The sequence below is a fragment of the Serinus canaria genome, chromosome 8 (genome assembly GCF_022539315.1).
Source record: "Serinus canaria isolate serCan28SL12 chromosome 8, serCan2020, whole genome shotgun sequence".
In the NCBI taxonomy this organism is placed as follows: Eukaryota; Metazoa; Chordata; class Aves; order Passeriformes; family Fringillidae; genus Serinus; species Serinus canaria.
Window position 1 is genome coordinate 14,617,756 of NC_066322.1, and position 24,986 is coordinate 14,642,741.

The 24,986-nt window shown below is 38.5% G+C and overlaps 1 protein-coding gene across 2 annotated transcripts; it reads left to right on the top strand.

Moving 5' to 3' along the window:
• Nucleotides 1-521: 521 nt before the first annotated feature.
• On the top strand, nucleotides 522-22,267 carry SH3GLB1 (SH3 domain containing GRB2 like, endophilin B1). 2 transcript variants are annotated; one of them, XM_050977385.1, is made up of 9 exons: nucleotides 522-729; nucleotides 3,518-3,659; nucleotides 6,280-6,408; nucleotides 7,133-7,266; nucleotides 7,654-7,746; nucleotides 14,927-15,016; nucleotides 15,487-15,587; nucleotides 20,581-20,812; nucleotides 21,795-22,267. In XM_050977385.1, exons 1-9 carry the CDS (start codon nucleotides 658-660, stop codon nucleotides 21,900-21,902), a joined length of 1,101 nt encoding a protein of 366 aa, XP_050833342.1. In that variant the 5' UTR covers nucleotides 522-657; the 3' UTR covers nucleotides 21,903-22,267. The 2 variants fall into 2 exon arrangements, with proteins under 2 accessions (XP_050833342.1, XP_050833343.1); XM_050977386.1 differs by lacking the exon at nucleotides 522-729 and adding an exon at nucleotides 1,076-1,228.
• Nucleotides 22,268-24,986: the final 2,719 nt, after the last annotated feature.

Sequence of the window (24,986 nt, forward strand, 5' to 3'; positions counted from 1 at the left end):
AGGGGTCCAGCCCCCGGGACAGGCCGGGTCGGGCTCCCTGCGAGCGGCGGGATTTCCACGCGTGCCCGGAGGGTCACCCCCGCCCGCCCGAGGGGACTCTGCCTGCGCCGCCCTCCCTGCTAGCGAGTCTTCACGGCAAAGGCCGCGCCCGGCTCCCAGAGTGTCCTTCGCCCAGTGCTCGGGGGCAGGCTGACCCGGCCCCGAAGCAGCCGCAGCCTTGGGGCCGCCGATAACGCTCGGGGCTAGCCGGCATGAAAATTCTACCGGGGGACCACGGCCAGCCCTGCCACTCCAACCCGCCCGCAGTCCCCTCACGTCAGCGTGGGCAGGGCCGGGGCTGGAGCGGGGCAGGGCCGGGGAGGAGTGGAGCGGGGCGGAGATGGGAGGGAGGCGGCCGCGGCGGAGTAGGCCCAGGGCGGAGCTCTGGAGGAAGGCGGCCAAGGCGGAGCGGGGCCAGGGCAGTCTGGGGCCGGGGTGGGGCGGCCGCCGGCGCCGCTTACCCGGCCGATCCGGGCCCTGGGCTGACGCCGCGGCCCCGCCAATCCGCTACGGCCGGGCCGGGCCCGGCACCGCCCCCGGCGGCTCCCACAGGGACGGGCCGGAGCGGCCGCCGCCGCCGCCGCGGGTGCCCGGGCTGAGTCAGCGCCCCCGCCCAAGATGAACATCATGGATTTCAATGTGAAGAAGCTGGCGGCTGACGCGGGCACCTTCCTGAGCCGCGCCGTGCAGGTACGAACCGCCCTCCCCTGCCGGGGCCTCGCCGGGACAGGGTTCTGCCCTACGCGGGGACGCCCCAGCCGGGGTCGGGGCCGCGGGTGCCTCCGCTGGGCCGCTGCCGCCGCCGCTGGGCCTGGCGCGGGGCGCTGGCCGGGGCGCTCGGCTCCGCCCCGGGGGCCGGGAGGGGCCGGGCCCGCCGCGGGCTCCCAGCTCGGACGGAGCGCCAGGCCCGGCTGTGCTGGCGGGGGCGAGGCCGGAGCATTGGCCGGGCCGGGCGGCGATGGGCTGCTGCGAGAAGTCTCCTCCAGCCGGCCCCTTCGGCCGCGGGCTGGGCAGGCCCGGCGCTTCACCAGGCAGTCTGCACAACAGCAGCCTCGGGGGGCTGCGGGGGTGAAACAGCCCAAGGTCAGACGGGCAAAGAGGGGAGAAGGCGCCAGCACTGGGAGCGCGAGATGTGCGGGCATCAGCTGCCGGGAGATACGGCCGGACTTTGTGCTAGCGAAGGACAAAGGTGTGTCTCGCCTGAATTAAGCACCTGTGGTTTACTGGCTGCTAGAAACGTGTTCATATCGCTGATCGGTAAAAATCCAGTTCTGATGCGACACATGAAAGCCCGCTGTGTGTCTGGTTAGGCTGCTTGATTTGTTTCACCTTTAGTATCGTTTTTAAACTAGTGTGTTGGCCCATTGTTTCAGATTTGGTCTTCCCCTTTCTTCACAGTAAGGGCATTGTAACTGTCTTTTGTTCCTTAGCGCTTGTCTTGAGCCGTAATCCCCTTTCCTTATATAATCAAACTTGAACAGATTTGCTGTCTGGAGATGGGCATCCAAGCAGTATATAGTAATCCACTTTGGTTTCTTATGAGTTCTCACTGGATCACAGTCAGGTTTGGAAGGTGGTAAGCGTTGTTATCTAGTCTGGTCAGTCTGATGTATTGCCCTAAATCTCAATATTCAAGCAGAACCAATGATCAGCAGCACAGCAGAGCTCTGAAAATGCAAACTCGTCAAAAAATATTGTTCAAATTTAAATGAAGTTAAAGCAGTCATTATAGCTTCTCTTTGTGGTGGAGGTATTTCTATGCTTTCCCCACTACTCCTGGCTTCTTCCATATCTATCTGCTTCCCAGACCTACTCTTCCTTTCCTGCCTCCACTTTCTCTTTTCTTGTTGGACAAGGGAAAGAAAGGAGATGCAGTTTCACCCTTCATTGTAAGATCTTGTGATGGGACCTTGTGATTTCATTTAAGTGTATGTGTGAAATCTAACGTTGTGGTCTCCACTTAGCAATCTTCACACTGCTGAGAGGATTTATGGAAATATTAATAAGAAATAATAATTTTATATACAAATGCTTATATCTGTAATTAGTAAAAAAATAATTCCATACCTATTTTTACTGTATTGTAAAGAATTTGTACAAAGTTTTTGAGAACACCTGGCATAGTTTTAAAAGCCTTTTAAGCAGCAGCAGTAATAGTAGTAGTACATCTATGAATAAATTCCCTTCTTCCCTATACAGCAGCTGAACTTTCTCATGACTGCAGTTTGCTTTTATGTAGAACTGCAAATGCCAGAAGCATTTATCAAGATGTGCATGCTATCAAAGCTGGTTAATCTACATGTGACAGAAATTAAAACAAACTTAGACAGTGCAATTTACTTCTATTGTATTCTGTTTCATACTGGCCACCAAAGAGCTTGTTAAAAATGAGATTGGACAGTCAGAATGCTTCCAGTCCTGTTAAATTCCTAATTGGTAAATTTGTTAGTGACTTAATCATTAGCCAGATTCCTCTGAGAATGCCTAACTTTGAACAGCAGGTTGTCAAGGGATGGGGTCATCGTTGTGAGGAACTGCTGTTCTGAAGGGGGCAGGCAAAAGCCCTCACTTCCGGCTGTGCTTGCTTCTCTGAGGTGAAATGTGAAGCTTCTCCCTGTCTGGGATTGAAAAACCAAGTGCTTGTGGATTAGTAGGCCTTGGTATGAATTTTGTATCAAGTGAAATGAATTGTCTGATGGATTTATTTAGCTAAATGAAGTTATATTGTACTTCATGGTCCCTGAAATCACAGCTTGGACGAGAACAGCAGAAGTGGCCTTACTGTTTCTGTAAGGCATAACAGGACATCTGAAGAGTTTATCAAACCCTGGTTTGTCGTATTCTAAAAAGCAACACACTCCCCACCCCCAAAGATATATATTTCACAACTTCCCAAGAAAGTTTGTTTTAGCTTTTAATCCTTGTCTTTAGAAGCTTTCCTTAATGTCTAATTATAATTTAAATCTTCTTACTGTAGTTTAAACTCCCTATTTTTGTTCTGTTTCCTCTGGACAGGACATTTTTTTCAGTATATTCAAGGTAGCTGCAATCAGAATCTGTTTTGTCTTTAGGTTTTACACTAGGATAGTAGACAAACAATTACAAAACCTACAAGATTGTAGTGATCTTTTAATTTTCTTTATTACCTCTGGACTTCCACTTTGGTTAATGTTTTAAAGAACACTGTGCAGAATTGGACAAACTGCTTCATGTGAGAATTCTCAGTACCAAGTTTAGCAGAGGATTTCTTCATAATGTTACAAATTACCTTTCACGTGTTTTTCTGCCCTTTTTTTATCTGATAGTATGAACGTGTTGGTGAACTTAACAGCTTTCAAATTTGTCCTTAGATTTTTACTGATGACTGGGGAATGGTTATTTCTTTTAAAACATCATCTTCAAATTAATATAAGGGATTGTTTTAAATTTGTTCTGGAAAATTATTTCTATGAACTGAATATTTTTAACCAACTTGCAGTTCACAGAAGAAAAGCTTGGTCAGGCGGAGAAGACTGAACTGGATGCTCATCTGGAGAACCTTCTCAGCAAAGCAGAATGCACTAAATTATGGACAGAAAAAATAATGAAGCAAACAGAAGTATTATTGCAGCCAAATCCAAGTAAGGAGCCCTTCAGGTTTTTGTTTTCAACTTCTGAATTGATAGATATGTCAATGTAAATATTTACTGCAATTTCTATTGCATAATTAATGACTAAGTACAGCAGTTTTAAAATTTTAAGGCTGTAGTTATGGAGAAGCTCTCCATACAACCTGCTCTTCAATGAAGAGCATTTGGTAAGAATTGGAGATGCTGCCAGTTGCTGGTGCTTCCTGAACCTTTCAAATGGGGAAAACTTTATACAGAGCTTTTTGAACTGTCGTATTGGTTCCATACTCTACTCAGTCTCAGGTTGATTGGATTTTTGAATTGTTTAGTGATTGAATTTCCTGTTCTAATTGCAGATATCTTTGATAGCTCTAAGAACTCTGAAGTTCTTCATGGGGTAGATACAGTGGCTCAAGAAACTTCATTACTATTTAATTATTTAAACTCTCTGCACAATACTAATCAGCTTGAAGCAGGCAAGATGAACTAAAATACCTGTCTTTAACAATTCCATTACGGAAGAATTAACACCCTACTTAAACAATACAAAGAAGTGTCAAATATGATTTCATCACTGTTGAGTCTCTTACTGTAACAGTAACAGAAAAAAAACCCGGGCAGAAGTAATGAAGTTCTATGGTGTGTTAATTTTGTTTCTGAAATTGCTGCTATGAGTAGTAATGTTGCGGACATCAGTTTCAGTCTCATCCTACAGTTGTACTAGAGTTTAGAGCTATAGGAATTTGCTTAGTGTATAGATCTAGATTTTAAGTCAAGACTTGGTGTCCAGTCATAGGGTGAACTACTTCACTGAAAAAATCTGAACCTCCTTTGGGTTTGCACAAATGATAATTTTATAGAACTGCTACTACCTCTGCACTGAAAACAAGTATTCTCCTTGTAATGACATACTGAGCTAGGATTTATTAGGAAAGGTAAATCATACACTGCTAACACTTCTCTAATGACAAGTGGATAAATTCTTTATTACAGAGATGTTTGAAGTATTACTTTTGAAGTGTGTTGCATCTTTTATTTCCATAGGAACAGTATTTTAAAAATAAGTCAACTAATCTTGTGGGAAGGATGCAGTAGAACTTGCAAAATATTCTAGCTCAAATTTCTACTTTTGTCTAGGCCAGGAGGAAATAGTTGTCTGTTTCATTCAATTCAGTATTTGTAGTATCTCTTCAACGTCTTCAGAAACTTGTAAACTTCGAATATTGAAGCACTGACTGGAGGCTAGTGGAAGTGTATAAAGAAGTGTCAGTCGAAGGATGATGTATAGAAGTACCTTAGTTCTGCTCTCCAGTCCATTTTCTTATGGCTAAAAATACTCAGCATTGAGCCGTGATCTTTGTGAATGTAACTTCAGCTGTTTGCTGCCTACCTGGGAGAAGGATCACATGCTGCAGAGAGCTGTTTTTGGTGGTGGTTAATGGAGTGACCCTGTCTGGGGGAGGAAAAATCACTTTCAGTCCCATTTATAATTGTACCTATAGATCAGACGGATGTAATAGTCCAGTAATTTTAGATTACTTTCCAGTTCTTTTGTGATTTAGTAAAAAATAAATATTATGGCTTGAGTAAAGAAAACAAGTCACTTTTGATAATTTTTGGTTCACTCTTGCTGCCAGGGAATGTGCTGATACCCATAATTGTCTGTCTTAGATTAATTTTTGTGACCTCCATGGGAGATTTGTCATTTAATCCACTGCTGTTGAAAGTTGTCTAATTAACAAGTAGTATTTAAGTGGCCGGTTTGTTCACTGGAAAGCTTCTTTGTGGTTGTCTGTACTATTGTAGGCTGAAATTAGTTCTTTCTGACTGTATAAATAAAGCCAGCTAGGTGAGAAATGAAAGCGGTTGGTCAGAGAAATTGGGTATTGTATCTGAGGACTTTGCTTTTTCAATTACAGAGTCCTTGTTTAGGTGTGTGAGGCCTTTCCACCTAAGAAGCTCCCTATGGCTTAGTATTGTGATAGATGGGTAGTAATACTCACATAGTCTTGACAAGTTTTTCTGATAATTTTATTGCTCAGAGTAAGAAAATATAAGAACACAAAATGAAACTTTTTCTAATAACTTTTAATGTTTTTTTTTCAGAGTGCTTCCAGGAAGCATAGGGCATGGGAAGGAGGATATAATTTCTGGGGCTACTGAACTTTCAGAATATCTTAATAGGGAACTTAGAGTAGTTGTTGAACTTAACTCCTTCTGCAAATTGTAGTGAACAATTTTGGTCTTTTTTCTGGAGGGAGAACAAAAGACTGGGGTTTTTTTTTTTTTTTTTTTTTTTTTTTTTTTTTTTAAGAAGTGTTCTGTTATTGCTCTTACTGTGGAGACTTCTGATCAAAATTCTGAAAAGTTGTATAAGTATGCTAATGGAGAAGAAAAGTATAAATTTTCACTGTCCCAGATGGCTCTAGGAAACACTTGAACATGGCGTGGCAAACATGGAACATGGTCAGTTTTCAGGAACAGGATCTCCAGCCTGACATTGTTCACTTAATGTTGAGTTTAAAGGCTGGATTATGAAATTCTTTTTTTGTGTTCCTTTTTCTTTTTTTCTTGTTTCTCTTTCTAACTTATGCTTTAAATGACAGTAATTATTTCAAATAAACATTTTTAGATGCCAGAATAGAAGAATTTGTGTATGAGAAGCTGGACCGCAAAGCACCAAGTCGCATGAATAACCCAGAGTTACTAGGCCAGTATATGATTGATGCTGGGAATGAATTTGGCCCAGGAACAGCCTATGGTAAGAAGTAAAAAAACTCAGAGATATACAGGATTTTTTAACAATATAAAAATGTATTTCTTGTCTTCCTCTAGATAAAACAGTTTAATGACATTTGTATCAGTTTGAGTTGACTTGCTGTATAACTGAGCATTAGGAGATCAAAACTAAATTTCAAAGTATTGCTCGGTTAATGCACAAATGCATATTTAGTCGTTTGAGTAGATGGGGATGAGGAAAAGCACATTATTTTCCAATATCTTGGAAAAGCACATTATTTTCCAATATCTTAAGCTTTTCCCTTGCTACCGACTACTCCTGTCTTAAGAATGTTGTGTAGGAGAGGAAGTTGTTGGATTAAAATAAGTAGGTATGATGTCCAGTTCTGACATAGATGTTCACTGTGGAGTTTCCCTAATATGTGGTCTCATTGAAATCTTGTCTTGACCTGTGATTGATTTTAATAAAAATGGTTTGGCTTGTTGTTTGTGTGGATGTTTATTTTGGTGTGGGGTTTTTGTTTGTTTTTATGTTGGGGTTTTTTTGGTGTTTAGTTTTGGGAGGTTTGGAGTGGTTTTTCTGGGAGGGGTTGAGTTTTTTGCACATTATTTTCTTTCTTTTAAGGCCCTTTTCATGGCATTGGATTGTTTTTCAAACTGCTGGCCTAAACTTTCCTAACTGTGGCAACCTGTTTTGTTAACCTCCTGCCTGAACAATATGATTAACATATTTTTTTCCTTTGCAGGAAATGCACTCATTAAATGTGGAGAAACACAAAAGCGAATTGGGGCAGCAGACAGAGAACTCATTCAAACTTCTGCTATAAACTTTCTCACTCCCCTAAGAAACTTTATTGAAGGAGACTACAAAACTATTACTGTAAGTTGAATCGTACATTTTTCAGAATTTCACACCAATCGTAACTGTCAGTCTTCAAAATGTAGTAGTAGATAATGATGCATTATTACTTTCCTCCAGGTAATATAGAAAAAAATCAAGTGAAATTTGTGCCTTTGGAGTATTTTCTGGTTTTTGCTGAGTTAAAAACAAGATAATGATGAAAACGTTTGTTTGGTAACTATTGTTTTATAAGAAGTATGCATATTGAGCATAAACTGTATGAGAATAATTAGGAGCTAATTCTGCTTCTCTTTTCAACTGAAGAACTTTTTTTTTACATGATACTTAATTAAAAGCATTTCCAAGTAGACAGTCTTTTGCTTGTATGTGTACTCATTCTCACAAACTAACCTAACTCACTTTCAGAAAGAACGTAAACTGTTACAAAATAAAAGACTGGATTTGGATGCTGCAAAAACCAGACTGAAGAAGGCAAAAGTTGCAGAAGCTCGAGCTGCAGTAAGTAGAGGGTTTTTTTTCAGTTGGTCCATACTTTCAGATGTATTGATACATATTTATAAACTTGACTGCTTGGTTATGTTTCCAGTCCTAGTTTCTTATCCTGGTTGTTTTTCTAGGTACTTTTGTAAGAAATGCCTTAGTGGAACACAAGGAAACAGAAGTGAGTTACTGATCAAGGTGTTAGTCTTCTACTTTTAAATATTCCATCAAGTTAGACTTACTTACTCTCTTCTTCTTTTATAGTAGATGAGCCTATACTGTCAAAAATTAATTGAAACAACCTGCCAGTGTGGGTGTAAATACAAATACTTGAATCTCTGCAAATGTTGAAGTGTGTGTATAATTGTTTTCAACTGATGAACCTATCTATACTTCTCTTTGTCAAAAATATTTGTGGTTTCTCTTATGTATTGCTTACTGTTTTACACCACCAAACAGAGGTGAGACGCTTCAACTCACATGACTTGAACATTCTGATTCCCTCAAAAAATGCTTATTCAAGGAGATTAAATTGAAAAAGAAGGTTACTGCTTTTTAAACTCTTAAAATGCTCTAAGTGAAGGAATGGACTATTGACTGTATATAGTTTCATCAGGATATATTTTCAGTATTTTCATAGCTATCTTTTGACTTCTTTTCTAAAGATTCAGCAATTAATGATGGACAGTGAAGTGATTTCTCCTGTAAGGGTTAATGCAGTAAGGGTCATGCAAATAAAGAAATCCAGTCAATTTAAATACACAGGGACAGTGTACATGATGGAGAGGCAGAAGAAGGACTGACAGATTTTGCTGGCTTTTCAAAATGGGCATTTGTCCTGAAAGATCTCAGAGACATTGTCTTGAGCTTTGAAGTGCGTTGCATCTTTGCGATGACGATCCATCTAAAACCCAGCAGAACCTCTACCTGACAGTTCTGCTCTTGTGTGTCAGTCCATGTCATGCACACTGTCCCTCTGTATTTAAGCTATCTGTATTTTGAAATCTATGCATGCATTTTCCCTTGTGTAAATTCTCTGCAAAAAGAGTCACTTCTCTATTTGTCAAGCTTTTGTAATTTGTAAGACTAACTTTGGAGAACAAAGAAGGTTTTGATCAGCAAGCAGTGCAGTTTTGAAGCAATGGATATAGGAGCATTGGATAGTTAACTATTCCTTTGCTTGACTTTGTTCAGAGTTAATAAAAAAGTGTTTTTATTATTAGCTTCCTTTGTGGTATGGTAGCAAGTATGGACCTTACTTTCTAAAGCAGTGAAAAGGCCATAAGGAATTGTTCCCCTTGAGCCTGGTATTAAAATTATAGGTATATTATATGAAGTTTTAATTCCATCACCAGTGCAATCATTCAGAGCTTGGTGCCAATTGCTGCTGCTCCTATTTGATCCTAAGTATTCATACAGCAAGTATGCAGTCTTATGCACATAATTTAGTGCTGGAAGAGCATAAAACCCTAAACCTCCTTACTATTTTGCCTATACTTTGATGTCAAAATGTAATTAAAATTATGTGCATGGGTAAGAACTATCAGATTGTAGAATGCCAGCCAAAATAACAAAATTGCAGCTCTTCTTTATCCTCTGCAGTATAGAAGTGAAAGCTAACCTGGATGTAGGTGTGATACAAATGGGTTATGTTCTACTGGCTCCCTTATTTATAAAGGAAGAAACCTAAGAAACCTAACAAACAGGGCTGGACTGATAGGTTAGTGAAGTGTATTGAGCTATGACACAAATTTTTATGCTTTACTATTTTCTGTGACAGGTTAAAGTGCTAAATTTTATCTGCATGTAATTACATATTTTTATAACTGAAAAAAATTGAAAATTGCTTGTCCCATCTTACTGTACAACTGAAACAGCTTAATTCAGTGTTTAAAATCAAAATCTAAACTGTTTTATTTATCTATATTCACTTCACCGTCTTGCTTAGCTTAAACTTGCAGTACTTTGTGCTGATAGTCTATTTACCTGCTATATTTGCAGTTTTATAACTTGCTTCTGTTTTTTATCTATACATTTAAGCAACTAAACGTCTCTCAGCCTGAAGAGAATAACATTATGGTAAATGTTTCTTACATGCTCAACTTGCTGCATGTAAAATGGCTAAAGGTTTGTTGGCCTCCTGTGTTCATTCATTTTCCTGTCAAATGTTTCCTCTTGCTATCTAGCTCATTTTGTTGTTTTCCATTTGAAAATGGATTGGTGTAATGCACTAAATACACTTATGTCAGTACAGCATTGGATGTTATTTTTATCAGATTATTTCTGATAATTTGAAATATACAGTATTATATTCTAATTTCTGTGATTTTATGGATGTAAACTTAGGATATAAAGGAGTTAATTTTTCGCTTCTGAAATTATTTTCAGCTGTTAGAGGAAAGGAATTACTGAGTTTTCCTATCTTTTTAATATGAGTAAATGTGAATTATGTGAAACAGCCAGGAATAAGTAGAAATTATTCCCTTCAAGCAATGTGTTACAAAGAACTCCAACTGAATAATGTCACAGAAATTAATGGCTCAACTTAGAGTACAATGTATCTTAAACTTGTTGCAAAAACTCCTTAGTGCAGCTGGTTTTAGCCCTATAGTTGTGAAAGTGGAAGAGAAAGGGATTAATTAGTTATGTACAGTATAGACTGTGCTGTCCAGCCCGTTCTGGTTGGGGTTTGGATCTGCACAGCATACTGGGTCTCATCGCAATTTAGCGTTCCAGATTTCTCAGCTGTGATCAGATAAAAAAAAGAGCAAATAAACTTGTTTGTTACAGTTTGCTCCTGAAACCTTTGTACACATTTCTTCCTACTCCTGATTGTGTCATCATCTTACAGTGGCAGAGATGAAAATTAAAGAACCACATTGCAAGAGGGAATTGAAAGAGAGCACTGAAGTAATTAACTTTTAGACTAAATCCCTTGCAGTTCTATGATTTTGCTGTGCTGCTTGCTACTACTCTAATATTCAATGTGAGATACCTCTGTAGAAGTTTCAATTAAATTTAGATTTCAGTCAAAGTGCTTGTGAAATAGAAAACTGGTAATGAAATTAGCAAGAGAAAGCATTCATCTGTTTCAGTGTAAAAATGAGACTAGCTTTCCATAGTTTTCCATTATTATAACACATTAAGATATTTAAGTTCCTCCTAAGGTAATTTGGTTTGTCTGATTCATGTAATTTTTAAAAGTAGTTATGTCTTGTGTTGTAATAGCTTGTTTTAAGTAGATTCTTATAATACATAAATTCTACAAGTCATACTCTCCTCAGTATCTAACTTGTTTCATAGAGATAATGCTATCCATATTCATGGTAGATTCATTGTGTATGAAGGGCTTTGGGCAACTTACTTGTAGCACTCCTCAAATCCCTGTGAAGTTCTGAGGACAGGAAAGTACTTAAAAGCCAAAGTGAGATTATATACTGTTACAGAGTACCACCAATGTCTAAGTTTGTATGTATTTGTTTTCTCCTCCCCCACTCTTAATGCTGACTAGATATGGGCTGAGGAAGTGACAAAAGTAAGTAAACAATTTTAAAATTGCAGAATTCTGAAATCATAACTTGTGCTGGTCTGCTGTAATAAGGGATATTACATGTTGTTGATTTCAGTCTGATTCATTTCATCAGAGTACACTGGGCCCCTCCAGGGCTTTCAGGTTTCAGTGGCAAAACAATGCCTGGGGCTTGTTCTGTAGTAAGCTGTTTCTGGCTGTCACTTAGTACCCATACATATGATTCTCATGGGACGAGATACAATAGACTACAGGACTTCTCTCAAAATTTACTGGTATAATATCCTCATAGGAACAAGCTTATTTGAAAATTTTCAGAAATATTTGGGTCTAGTAATCTAAACTCTCCTGAAAACACTGATGTTCAAGTTTTACCCAGAACATGGAGCACCTCACCTTTCTCCCTGAAAGGCTGCTGAAGATCTTGTGTCACTAGATCTTCAGCAGCCTGAGTTAGGGGGTAGTAACATCTGAAAACTACACCTGCCCTGAAAGCTAGTTTGTAAGCTTAGCATTGGCCTTGGGGTGGGCATTGCAGCCTGCTCTGTTGTGCCACCCCTTGGCCAAGGACAAACTCAGAGGAGCTCATGGGCTGTTGGGCAGTGACTGCTGTGGTGCTTGAGAAAGGCCACAGAAATTCATTCATTTGTAGGCTCACTGGCTCTGACAAACTAGCATTGGCAGCAGGCTGTGAGGGGGTATGCTAGCAGGGAAGGAGTGATTCTTAGTGGATTTCTCTAGAGGAGGGGTAATTCTAATTATGTCAATAGAAGGAGAGCAGGGGCTTTGGAGTGTGGTTTTTAATGGGGAACTAGCTAGGCAGCTATGGGAGGTGTAGGGAGAAGATGGGATATGCAGCTTCAAGTGAAATCTTGAGAGTTGTGGGAGTTGCTCTTCCAGCTTTCTGTGAGTTATGGTGCACACAGGTGAGGATGAGTGTGAGTTCAGAGAAAAGGAGGCATTTAAAGTAAAGGGAGGGTTAACTGTAAAAGGAGGTTGAGGTCAACTTTGATCCTGAAGTTTGAGAATTATTTAATGAACTAAGTAAAGTAAGGTTTGGAAGCAGGAAACCTGTCTGGTGGTCCTATATTGGGGAAAAAATTATGGGGAAAGAACACTGCTATATTGAAAACTAATCTTGAAGCTGTTTGCTTTTCAGAGGCAAGAATAAGCAATTTTAACGGTAGTGAAATTTAACAGATTATGTCATGGAAAGAAAAAATACTACAAAGTGCGTAACTATAGCATAAAGAAGACAAAAAACTTTAGCTATTGTAATAAATTTTTTATTTAGTTTATAAATAGCAGAGACTATTGAGAAGAAATGACATTATGTACAGCCACTGGAGCAGTAATCCATCCACATTTCTAAAGACAATCTGTCCTCTGTTTGAGAGTTGGAGGAGGAGATTCATAAATGTTTTCAATTTAAATATAAGCTTCCCAGCAAAGAATTCAGACCATTCAGTCATCTCTGGCTCAATTACGGGGTTTTTTTTTGAGTTAGAATAAAAGATGTGCATGGTGGCAATGACAAACTTTCTTCAGTTTAGCTTCCTCTAACTCTGCATTTCAGAAGGAATATTGAATACTAGGCACAGCTGTATATCCACTACCAGTGTTTTACTAAAAGCATGTCTGGCAAAACAACATTAGCAAGGTGATTTTATTTCATATGCTTTTATGCCTGTTGTCCCTTCACTGCAGGATTGCACAGTATTTCCAAGAGATTTCTAAGAGATTTCTAATGTGAAATTTGGGGAGATTATTTACATATGAATACTCAGATTCAAAACCTGGGATCATATTCTGTAGTTACAGAGCAAGTACCATTTTGAGGGATCTTCATGAGACATACCTAGTGAGGCCTTTTAATGGTCCTAAAAACTCAATACAACTGCAGCTGGGAAGTTTAGTCTTGTGTTTTTGAGCTCTTCACTCTATTCAGAAGTAAAGGTGATCAGGCCATAAACTTCTCAGATTAAAAGTCAGCTAGTTTTTACCTTTGCCCCAAGATATAGAATAGATGTGCTCCTACTGTTCACTTAGCAGTACTGAAAAAAGGAATGGGCAAAACTCATTAAAGACATCACATAATTCAGTTAATGTAAATCTCTGTAAAACCAGTACACTGGGCTTTTAAAAATATATTTTAAGTCACTCTATACTGACAAAGTGAATAGGTGTTACCACATTATCTACTTTACGTTTTTTTACAGAAAGTAGTTGATTTGCTAGAATGTTGAAACAAATATAAGTATTTAGATGCTTATGTCCCCTTCTAAGTTCCTTTTCACCTGTATTTACTTACCTGACAGGGAGACAGAAACACATTAGCAACTGCTGACTTCAGAGAAGCAGGAGACAAAGCTGTTTCTCTCCAGATAAATTATTTACTTAGTGCTTTGATGGGTTTTTAAAAGAAAATGAAGATGTTGCTTTTCTTCCCCTCTTGGCGATCAGATTAGCTTTTTTCATCTGTTTATTCTTACATTTCTCTCAAAGACTGACAGATGGATTTCACTGATACTAATTCAAATTTAATCAGGAAGTTCCATGCAAAGATTCTTTCCTCAACCAACTTTAAAGACCTAATTAATTTGAAACTTGGTACAAACACTGCTATCTCAGTTTTGAGTAAGAAGCACACAGTTCTCTTTAGGTGTTCCTTCAGGGTTTAATTACTGTGTAAGCCCTTCCAGCTGCAGTGACTTCAGATGGAAAAATGTTTTGTAGGTAACTGTGTCATTCTTCTCTGCTCTTTTCTGAGGTTCGTGACTTTTCGTACTGATTAACATTAGCTGAATACAAGAGCAGAATGGTTGCAAACACACAAAATCCTTTTGAAACCAGTGTTTTACCTGGTATCACCTCATTAATTTTTCTGAAAATACATTTCTCCTTTCTAAAAATAGTAATTTTGGCTGTGCTAGATTGAAGTAATTTAAAACTTAAAAATCATTGAGAATTATATGTAGCAGGGAATAAATCTGAATTATTGAAATATGAAGCTTTTATTACATAATTTTAATAGAAATTTTAAATTAATTGTAGCACCAATTGTTAAAACATTTCGTATAGTTCAGGTTTATTTAATTCAAAGACTCCTTGATTTCAAGCTCCAGAAATAATTGTAGTAGTTCGGTGGCCAGTATAAGACATTAAATTATGAGACGTCCTGGTAAAACTTCACATCAAAGATTTATGTACAGCTGATTGCTGTGCAGTTACCTGGCAAAAATAACGTGAAATTTACCCTGAATTTTTTCATCAGAGACCTGTTAAGTTGATGTGTAGAAAAAAATTACATTATTCTTGGCTGCCATTGGTATGCTGCCAAAACCCCTGGTGCAGACGTGGTTGTGCCAGTGAACACTTGGTTTGTTATTGGGAGAGGTGGGGTAATACTGCTGGCAAAGAAATGCCTTTCTTTTGTATATGTAGTAGGTGTCTGATAATAAGCTGCTTGCTGTGTACACAGGGCCTCAACATTCTGAACCCAGAATGCAATTACTGTTTTTGCCTAATAAAGATCTGCAAAGAAAAGATCATTTCAAACACCTGATTAATGTATTTGTATGAGCAGTTCTGCATCAAGTGGGACTGTTGCAGTGGACAGGTGTAGCACAGAGCACTGTACCAGTACCTGATGTGCATTCTTGCTTTTAGTCTGAACAGGAGGTGCGAATTACTCAGAGTGAATTTGACCGTCAGGCAGAGATTACCAGACTGCTGCTGGAAGGAATCAGCAGCACACATGTGAGTACCCAAAAGGTGTTGAGGAGGAAAGTCAATATCAGGGTGCCTTCTAAAGATAGCTGCAGTAAACTACTTGGGAACTCTGGTCTGTGAGGTTTCACTTCAGTGCATTAAAGCATCAAACCATGGGGGTTGGGGTTTTTTTTTCATTCTAATTTAATATCCACTGAATTTAACTTTACTTTCCCAATAACCATCAGAATGCAGGAGCTTTCATTTTCATTCTTTATACCCGGCTTCCCATTCATCAGATCAGTTGAGTGTTAAGACCACAAAAATGTGGTTTACTCAAGTATGTTAATTTTTGTGACATTTTATTCTGTTTGTCTGGTAAATCCAGGCACTCTGCCTATCTGGTGTTTATCTCTAAGTGCTAGTGTTGGCATTAGCACCTGCCTAGGTGCCTACTCCTTCTAATGCACCTGGGTGCCCTTGTAGACTAAACTCTTGAATTCTTTGCTGTGTTACAGGCACATCATCTCCGCTGTCTGAATGACTTTGTGGAAGCTCAGATGACCTATTATGCACAATGTTACCAATATATGTTGGATCTTCAGAAGCAACTTGGAAGGTAGTAATACTGTATAAACTTCAGGAAAAAGCTCAGTTTCTAATAAATGCTTATTAATAGTTGGAAAACGTACACTGATAGAACAGTGGTGGACACACAGGCATGCTGGACTGAAAGGAAATGTATCTGTTCTCAGGTAATTAATATGTAATTACTCAGTGCAACTACTTCCCTAAGCCTACACACAGCACTAAGGCTTTTTGAGAATTGATCTACTGAGATTTTATGTATTGTGTAATTGAGGAAGGTGAGCTCTTGGTAACCTCATTTAATGTGACAAAAAGAAATTTCTAGACACTTATTTGTAGTCTCAGTATTTCAGTTGTCTTATGCTTCATGCTACTAAACCACTGTGCAATGTGGGAAAAGTTTTATACTTCCTATAAATTCCTGTTGCCTCTTAATTCACTTCAGGTCATGATCTAATTTTCTGATGAAACCCTGTTCTCCACTCTTAACTGAGTTGCTAGCATAGATACTGTATAGGGAGAAATCTTCTTCATCCCATCTATTATCCAGAGCACACACAGTAGAATGAACAGGTTTGTCTTGTTTCATGGGTCTAGCATTTCTAAAGTAAGAGAAGAAGCTGACATAAGTTTGTGCTCTTAATCCTTTTTGTGTGAAGGGTGGGAATGTAGAGAGATCCACATACTTACATGTCATAAAGTTTCTCTATTCTAGTTCTTGCCAAACTACCCTTTCTTAGAGTTACACAGATCATGTTATTTATGTGTGTATGTGCACTGAAGAATTGTCTGTACTTGAAAGTTTACTGTAGTGTCTGTTCTAGGTAACTGTCTCTGAGGTATCTGTGTTTATATTTTCCCTGACAAGGAAGTAAAAACAAAAGTGTTCTTGAGTCTTACCCTTTTCCTGGCTTGCAGCTTCCTGTGGCATTTGATTTCCTCAGTTTGTTTAAATGTGTAGTTTAAAGTTTTTTTTTTAGTCTTGAAAAAGACTAAACTACTAAATTGTAGTTTAAAGTATTTAAAACTTCAATCTAAAAAAAGCTGCATCTTTAAAGTTACCTCCCAGTCTAATACATTCCAGATATTCAACTATAAAATGTGGTAGCCCGTAAATACAATTTATGGAATTGAAAGCTTGAAAACAAACATTTACAGTATTAAGAAAAAGCAACTTTTAGGTTAGAAATTAAGTGAAATCTATTTACACAACTGTTCTGAGAGGTGATTTTTAAAATGTGTACTTTTATCCTAGCGTATTTATCAAACAGAAAGCCTTAAACATAATACCCTTATTCTAAAGAAGAACGTGTTCCTCTTTAAATTCTGCTTTAGGATGTATAGCTTGTCCCAGAACTGCTGCTTTTGTTTAAAATTTATGTAAGTTGCTACCAGGTGTAAAGAAAGAAGTGTATTTGAAGAAAATAGTCCCTTTAGGAAGACAGAAGGCTGTATCTTTGTGGCTGTGATCTGATTAGTATTTTTAATAAAATTACTATAACTGGTAGAAAACCAAAAGCATGGAAACTTTGCAAAATTCTAAATGCCTCTAACAGCAAAATGACATCTCCCTGTCCGTGTGGATTAAAATAGTTATGGTATTAAATCTTGGGTGTGTCTTTCCTTCCTTGTGCAAAGAAATCCCTCTGAAGTATAACAGAGCACTGGGACAGGATCTCAGGTTATGCTCCTTCCTTCCACTTATAGGGGTGTGCTGTGTAGCCCTTGCATAAAATAAGCAGATGAGTATGGTTTGTGTTCTGTGCTCCTGAGGTTATGTGGGCACACACAGACCAAATAAACAACTTAGGCATCTCAGCTAGATGTGGGTTGTGCTCAGTTGGTTTAACACATAGTGCTGAGTTACACAGCTTTTCACACATCTAAGAATGGTATTGTGCGATATTCTCACATAAAAACCAAGAACTGTGAAGGACTGAGTTTTGTTTTGAGGTTGTTGATGGACCTTAGGCATTCAGCCTCTAAGTGAGATCAGTTTGTTACTTGAAACAGAAACCTGGTTCTCAGAGGAGATATATATGATATTTTACCTGGGGCAAAATCTAGGGCACACTCCCATTCCTGATTCCAAAGCTGAGCACTGATCTTCCTGATATACTCTCCAGAGGCAGCTGTAAGGAAGGTGGGGGGGGGGAAACTTGCATTCAGTTCTCTTAATATAAATAGACATATTTTTATGGATGTTTCTCTCCAAGGCAGCACCAGCTGCTTGTCTCTGTACTGCCTTCCCCTCCTGTGAGGCTGGATTGATTCTTTAAATCAAATCTCCCTTTTTTCTTATTTTCAGTTCCTCATTATGAACTAAACAAATCTATTTCAATTATTCTGGTACTCTGGCTGCTTTTTTCCTTCCTGATAACTGCTTTTGCTCTGAAGTTTCTCAGCTTCCCTGACAGACAAATGTAAGCTGTGGCATAATTTTTTCAGATTATCTATTACTAGTATCTTACTCTACAAGATGTGAAACTCCTGTTACTCAAGCATTCAAAATAAAAAACCCCAAACCAGACTATCTCTGTAGAGCTGAAGCCTTCCAGTAAAAGGACTTACATATGGCTTTGCAAAGGAGTGAGACTTAATATCCACTGATTGACAGACCGGTTATAAAGTTTTGGCTTTCTGTTCCACTGACTATACAAACCAGTGACCCTTTGAACTGAGCAGAATAACTTACAGGCAATTACTGTGTTAACTGAGAACAGGTTTAGCAGGATATTGAACAGTCATTTAGCAATATTGAGAAACAGCTGATTGTCATTTAAAACTAAATCCCTCTGGTTGAATGCCAAGTAATCATGTAATAAATATATAATGAGGCACAGCTGAGTTACACCTACAGAAATGTGGGGTCTGGTTTTGGCTCCCTTTATTCTGCTTGTTGGATTTGTTCAGGGAACATGATGAACTAGTTTGAAAAACTAATCTAGCAAATGAGGAAAAAAAAAAAAGAAAAATTTTGGTGGGGTTGCCTTCTCTTCTTGGTGAGTTGAGCCAGGTCTTTATGACCTCTAAATGAGGTCAAGGTAAGCCACAGGGGGAAGTGGGACTTCCTCCTTTGCACAGTAGTAAGCTGCTACCTAAATTCAGAACAGTTTCCTGAAAATCTTCCCAGTTTTTGCATGCAGTTTGGTCTGACTGACAAGGGGCTAGTGCTGTCGTCCATACTACACTGCTGCTCTTTCAGTCAGCTACAATTGTGACTGCAAGATGAACGTGTTTAAAAAGCTGTTCTCATGGAAAGTTAGTTATCTTCCTGATTTTTGTTTAGTTCACATTGTTGAATCAAAAGCAGCAGATTGCTAGATCTGACTCAAATGATAGAGGATGAACATCTGTATAGAACAGGGCTACAGGAGTGGGTCTACCCTGTTTGGTGGCACTGTGCATTTACCAGGTTAAATATAGTGTGAACCTGAAACCCTTTGTGCAGGACTGCTGCAGCTGTTACAGATATGAGCTGCATTTGTTCCACTGTTTATTGTCACACGAACCAAAACTTAGTTGCTGCATTGATGGGTTTGGTTTTTACCTGCACCACCTCCCTAAGCAGCTCCTCTTATGATCATATGAGCACCAGTAATGCTGCAGACATGGTTAGGAATACACTGATCTGGATTTACATGGGTACAGTTGCCACTGAACTGCCCCTTCAGAAAGAATCTGACTGGGGTGCAGAGGTGGAAGGGGATGAGATGAGGCTAATTTCTGGTGGGTTGATATGCATAGTATGCATAGATCTTCCATATGTCAAAAGAGCAGGCACACGAAAGGAGGGGGGAGGTAATATGCCCATATCCCAGATGTTAATGAAGAGGCATCCGTGTAGAAGGACTCATGAGGGAAGTTATGTGTGGGAATTTGCTGGTCAAAAGAATGGAAGGAAATACAACTACAGTTCCAGGTCATCATGACTCAGTCTAACTCCTAGTTGCTGGCCCTTTTATACTGCTCAGCTCTGTCACTTTTTAAAACCTCTGTTGACCTATTCTTAAGGTAGAATCCAGATAGGTGTGAGAACCAAGTAAGGCAGCAAAGGGACAAGAAATTGTTACATCAGCTGCTAAATAACTGAGTTTAGTCTGCCCCAGGACTGCATCCCAGAATGTAGGGCTGAGTGACATGACATGTTCATAGAGCTTATCATTGCCGGTCTATTCTTCCTACTCCACTGCCCCAAAATCTCTTGCTGCTTTGCTCTCCTTTTTGCTCCTTCCATTTTTCAGTCATGTTATTCTGTGCTTTCCCTTGTATCTGCTCTGTCACTCATAATAGTTTTTTGTGACTGAGCTCATTAACTAAGTAGGAGATTATACACTTATTTTCCCTCTTTTTCAGTCAGGTTAATGAATTTAATTGACTTGATGGGAGGGTCTGGCAAGCACTATGGCTGGCACTGAGTAAGTAGCAGCCTGACCTAGAAATGAGGAGCTTAAGTTGATATAAGTTCATTTTTAGTGTAAAAAATATTTTTTCTTTACAGCATGAAGTTAGCTGAATCAATGAACTGATTTAGATCACAAAAATAGCTGTGTGTTTTTTCTTGCTTTCAGAGGGAGGCTGTGGTTTTAAGTTGTATTATATTTCCCTGATCTGGTTCGTCAGCACAATCTTTTGTGTAACCACATAATTGAGGAATGAGCAGGAGGAGGTGGAGGCTACTTTTCCTGGCAGAGCTGTCAAAAGAAATGTTTATCAAAGCACAGTCTGAATTAAGTTTGACCAACACTGCTTTCTTGGTTTTGCCTTTTTTTAAGAGACAAATATCCAGGGTTTTTTAAGGTGGCTGTATTCCTTTTAAATTATATTGATTTGATTTATGCTACTTATCAGGAGCAAGTGTCTTTATTTATGTTATGCAACTCTCAGTGCTGCTCTTACTGCTGTCTACTGGTGTTTATTGCTGATAGAAATAAGAATGCTAATTTAGGCATGGGAGCATGTATAATGCCCTGTGTAAAACAGATTCACTCAGAAGTATTTTCTTTTTTTTTTACCTCTCACAGCTTTCCATCTACTTTCCTCTCTAATAACAATCAGTCTTCCACAACTCCTGTGCAGAGTGTTTCTTCTCCCTCAGTCTTGGCCTCAGCCTCTGCTTCATTGCCTTCAGTAAGCAATTCAATGGTTACTTCAGGCCTCAGTGAACTGAAGTCATCAAGTGGCAGCAGAAAAGCAAGAGTTCTCTATGATTATGATGCTGCAAACAGCAGTGAATTATCTCTACTTGCAGATGAGGTAAGAGTTTTCTATGTACCTTAATTATTTGAAAGTAAAATGGGAATGTTTCTGTATAGCCAGTTAAGATATGCTACATCAAAAAGTCTGTGTAATATGGTTTTTTTAAAACTAAATTTCAATAATGCCCTTGGAGCACTGTCCTGTACCTATATATCCTAATATTCTGCAGTGAGAGCCAACATCTGTGACACCATCTTAGCTTGCAAGAACATTTGCTGGACAGTCAAGATGCAGTTCTGCTGTCTGCTTTTCACTACACTTAGCACTATTTTCAATATGATTAGTCTTTCAAACACTGAATATTGCAGTTGGGGAAGAATATGAAAATACAGCTACTTCTTGCTTTGATGGTGAAGGTTGTGCTGTGTTTATTCCTGTTCCAGTTCAGTTGCAGTCGTAAGTCAGAGAGTCTATACAAAGCAGATGGAGGTAGATGGTGAAGCACAGTGCATTCACCTGGTAATGTGAATGTAACTTAATGCTGAAGAAGAAATTGAGAAAAGAATATTCAGGATTTTCAGGTTTTTTGATGTGTATTACTTCAATATTTTTATTTGACTTTTTTCTTATCTAGATACTGACTTAGATAAAAGCTGTGGGCTTGGATTTTCTGTGAAGATGTAGCACATCAACACCATCTGTGCACGCCACAGAAGTTTCTTTTAGGTAGCCTGTAAAGGCTGAGGGTGGATACACAAGTTAAAGATAAAACATAATAGAAAATAAACTCATAAAAAAATAATGAATAGAATTTCAACAGAAAAAAGGTACTTTAAAATATGATACGGTGTCTGTTCTTTTCCATGGACCAGTGAAATAATTTTTATGAGCATTAGATTATGTTCCATGGATGCTCATATTAAATGCTCTGTTTAACCTGGTTAATCTCAATTCCAAGACACTGGGAATCACATGAAGATAGACTGTAACTCTCTTTCCTGCAAATGAAGTTTATAATAATGTGTTTCTCTTTTTGTAGGTGATAACAGTGTACAGTATCCCTGGCATGGATTCAGACTGGCTGATGGGTGAAAGGGGAAATCAGAAAGGCAAAGTGCCTATTACTTATTTAGAACTGCTAAACTAAATGGTTGGCCTGAATAGAGACTGTCAATTATGGCAACACCATATTTATATACAATTAACGTTATGTAAGCAGGTTTATGTGTCTTCCATGTTATTGTCTTGAGGGACAAATACCAGCCATTAAAAACTGGCTTTTCTGCCAGCATGGTTGCACGGTCAATACTCTATTCAAACTTAATGTGTTTAAAGCTTTTACTTCATGTGCCAAGAACGTTTCCTACAGATTTGTTTCTACTGAAGTTTTCACTAATACAAGCTTCTACTTTTGAGTAATCTAGATTGAAAGCAGGAGGTACTGTTTTCTATTGAAATTTTTCATTAATGGCAAAGCTTTTCTTCACATAAAATAAACTTATTGTGAACTGATGCAGGAGTAATGCACGTTATTTGAATAACCAAAACTAAAAGTGAAACGTAAACCAAGTGGTTCTGTTCCCAACACTTATGGAGCTCAGATGTGCTGAGGCACACATGGCTTCTGCTGAGTATCTTATGCATTTAATCACCTCTGAAAACTTAAGGCAAGTTCCCAGGATGCTGAGATTTTTAAGTTGCACCTTGGTGGATTGACACAAAGTAGGGACATACAATTCTGACTTGTTTTTAACCTTGCTTAGTATTTTTTTCATTTAATTGCTTTCCAGAAAAGAGACTAATACAGTATGATTAGTAATTATAAAAATTCTTTCAACTGCAAATCAGCCTTTATGTTAAATTAAGCACTGCATTTTGCTAACCAAATATGCACTGTCTCCCTACATTTAAGTAGTTGTATAGATGAGCACACAATTGTTCAGATTATAGGTTGTAATGAAATTCTGCATCCCCAATTCTTATGCAAGTTTATTGTCATGTTCTAATTGGATTCAATTACTGTTAGGCATTTTTCTTTGCAAGAGAATCTCCTTTCAGTGCAGGAAGGAAAAAGTGTTTTGAATCTAAAAATGGCTTTATGAATGTTAGTATTATTTGTAAATAAAATAACATTTTCCTAAACACTACACCTTTTAGCGTTTCATAAGTAGCAGATTTTTGAGGCTGTAAAAAGATTTAAAAAGTGTAGTTGAGGGGAATCTTCCTTTCTTTCTTTTTCCTTTAGTTTCAGTATAGTTAGTTAGTTGGGTTGGACTTGTAGAAGGAAACTGTCCATCGAGAAGGAATTCTTCTCCTTGCAGATAATGCAACATTACCAGAAGTCCACTTTAGCTCTCAGGGAGCACTGGTACCAATGCTTAGCAGACTGCTTTTGATCAGCAGCTTTGTTTGCAATGACATTTCCTTAACAAATTTTTAACATTGTCATTGCAAGCATGTAGTGATGAAACATTCAGCAATAGAAATTATTTCAGTGGGATGGATAAAACTATATTAATTTAGGTGTTATGGCTATGTGATTAAAAAGTGAGGATTTTTATTATGAATTTCACTTCCAAAATTACTCTCATTTTTAGAGTGCAGGAGTTACATTAGAACAAATATGTCCAACAAAAGCTACCAAAAGATGGTTCTGATGTTTTTGGAAGAGAAGCAAAGTGGGAAGTGCCCAAATGTGAAACCTAAAGATATTTTGACAAAACCATGCAAATAATTGGAGTTGATGTATATGCTTAGTATGGGGCTTACAGTATGTAACCAGTGAAAATGCATTGGTGTATTCTGGAACAAAGCGTTGGCAGATTAAATTATAAGAGTGATCTAGATTAAATTTTTACATCTGGTAGTTGTATCTTGATTTTTTTCTTTTCATGCAGGTAGTTGTACAATTGAGCCCTAAGTCTGGCCACAAAAGACATCTTCATAATTGCATTTTGCTGTATTGTTCTCAGTAGAAGAAACATATATGACAGTTTCACTTTTAAATCTGGTCCAGGAAAAAAGGTAACATTAAAACTGTTTTGGTTCTGATATCAATAACACATTTAGAGTTTAATCTGGGAATTAATTGTAAATCATTAGATTAAATAGAAATCAATTAATTTGATTATCAGCACTGAATAATGGCCTCTTGGATCTGAACTCAGTCCTTGAAAAATTGTGCAAGAGTTACCTGAAGTATATTCTAGGAGCCTAGGTGTGATAATATATAGCAAATCAGTTAATTTGCCTCTCTAGTGGTTCAAAATAACTAGTAATGCAAAAACTCAGTGAACTACAGGCAACTCGAGTGTAACTGTGTAGAATGTGGGGTTTCATGTATTGTATCTGGGCTTTTCAGTCTCCTCCTAAAAGAATGTTTTCTACCAAGCAGCTTCATCGAAGTTCAGTCTGGGAGTTTGACAAATGGTTTTTGCTCATCCTTAATACTTGTACCAGTGCATACATAGAGCCACTTTAAAGTTCAATAATCATTTTAATATTCCATGACAATGCTTTTTGCTATTGTCTCAATCAGTTTTGCCACAAAATAATTATAGGAAGTACAACATGTGTAGCTGCTTTTGTCAGAAAATGATGATGTTTATTGCTTGGTTTTTGTAACAAGTTTCTGCTGTCAGCAGTCTCTCTGTCTGGCTTTTTGACTTGACAGCACCACAAAGTCATAATGATGTTCCCTTTCAAGCACAGGCATTTGAGAATTTTTGCTGACTTCAACAAGTATCTATGCCATTAAATACAAAGCACTATGAAGGTACCCCAGCAGAACCCACTGGGGATATGGGTTGCTTTGTGAGGATTTAGTTTTCTTCAGCAGGAGTCATTACATTTTCCATTATTAAGATACCATGCTAAAATTTGAGGTTTAATGTGACAAGAACTCTCCTCTGTGTAGAACCTTTTTAGCATAATGCCAGTAATCACTGAAAGATACATTTAAGATACATTATATTGAACCGAAATAAATTAGGGGCATGCTTTTAGATCAGTGGTGGCCAACATCTCAGTTATTAGGAATTAGTCTGACCACACCATCTCATTTGTCTTAAAATAATTCTCCTGATTTTCTTTATATCTGGAAGTACTGCATATAGACTTGCCTTGAATTTATATTTTGTCTTCCTTTTTTAGCTTATTCCCAAGGCTGACTCTTGCTATGAAACTGGCCATCAAGGCTTTCAGAATACTTCCCCCCCAAAAATGAACTCAA

Bases quoted from the DNA above. Each gene is read 5' to 3' on its own strand.
- SH3GLB1 (XM_050977385.1), top strand. From the start codon at position 658: ATGAACATCATGGATTTCAATGTGAAGAAGCTGGCGGCTGACGCGGGC. The intron at 3,660-6,279 runs GTAAGGAGCCCT...AAACATTTTTAG, and splicing joins ATTATTGCAGCCAAATCCAA to ATGCCAGAATAGAAGAATTT. The intron at 20,813-21,794 runs GTAAGAGTTTTC...CTCTTTTTGTAG, and splicing joins TATCTCTACTTGCAGATGAG to GTGATAACAGTGTACAGTAT.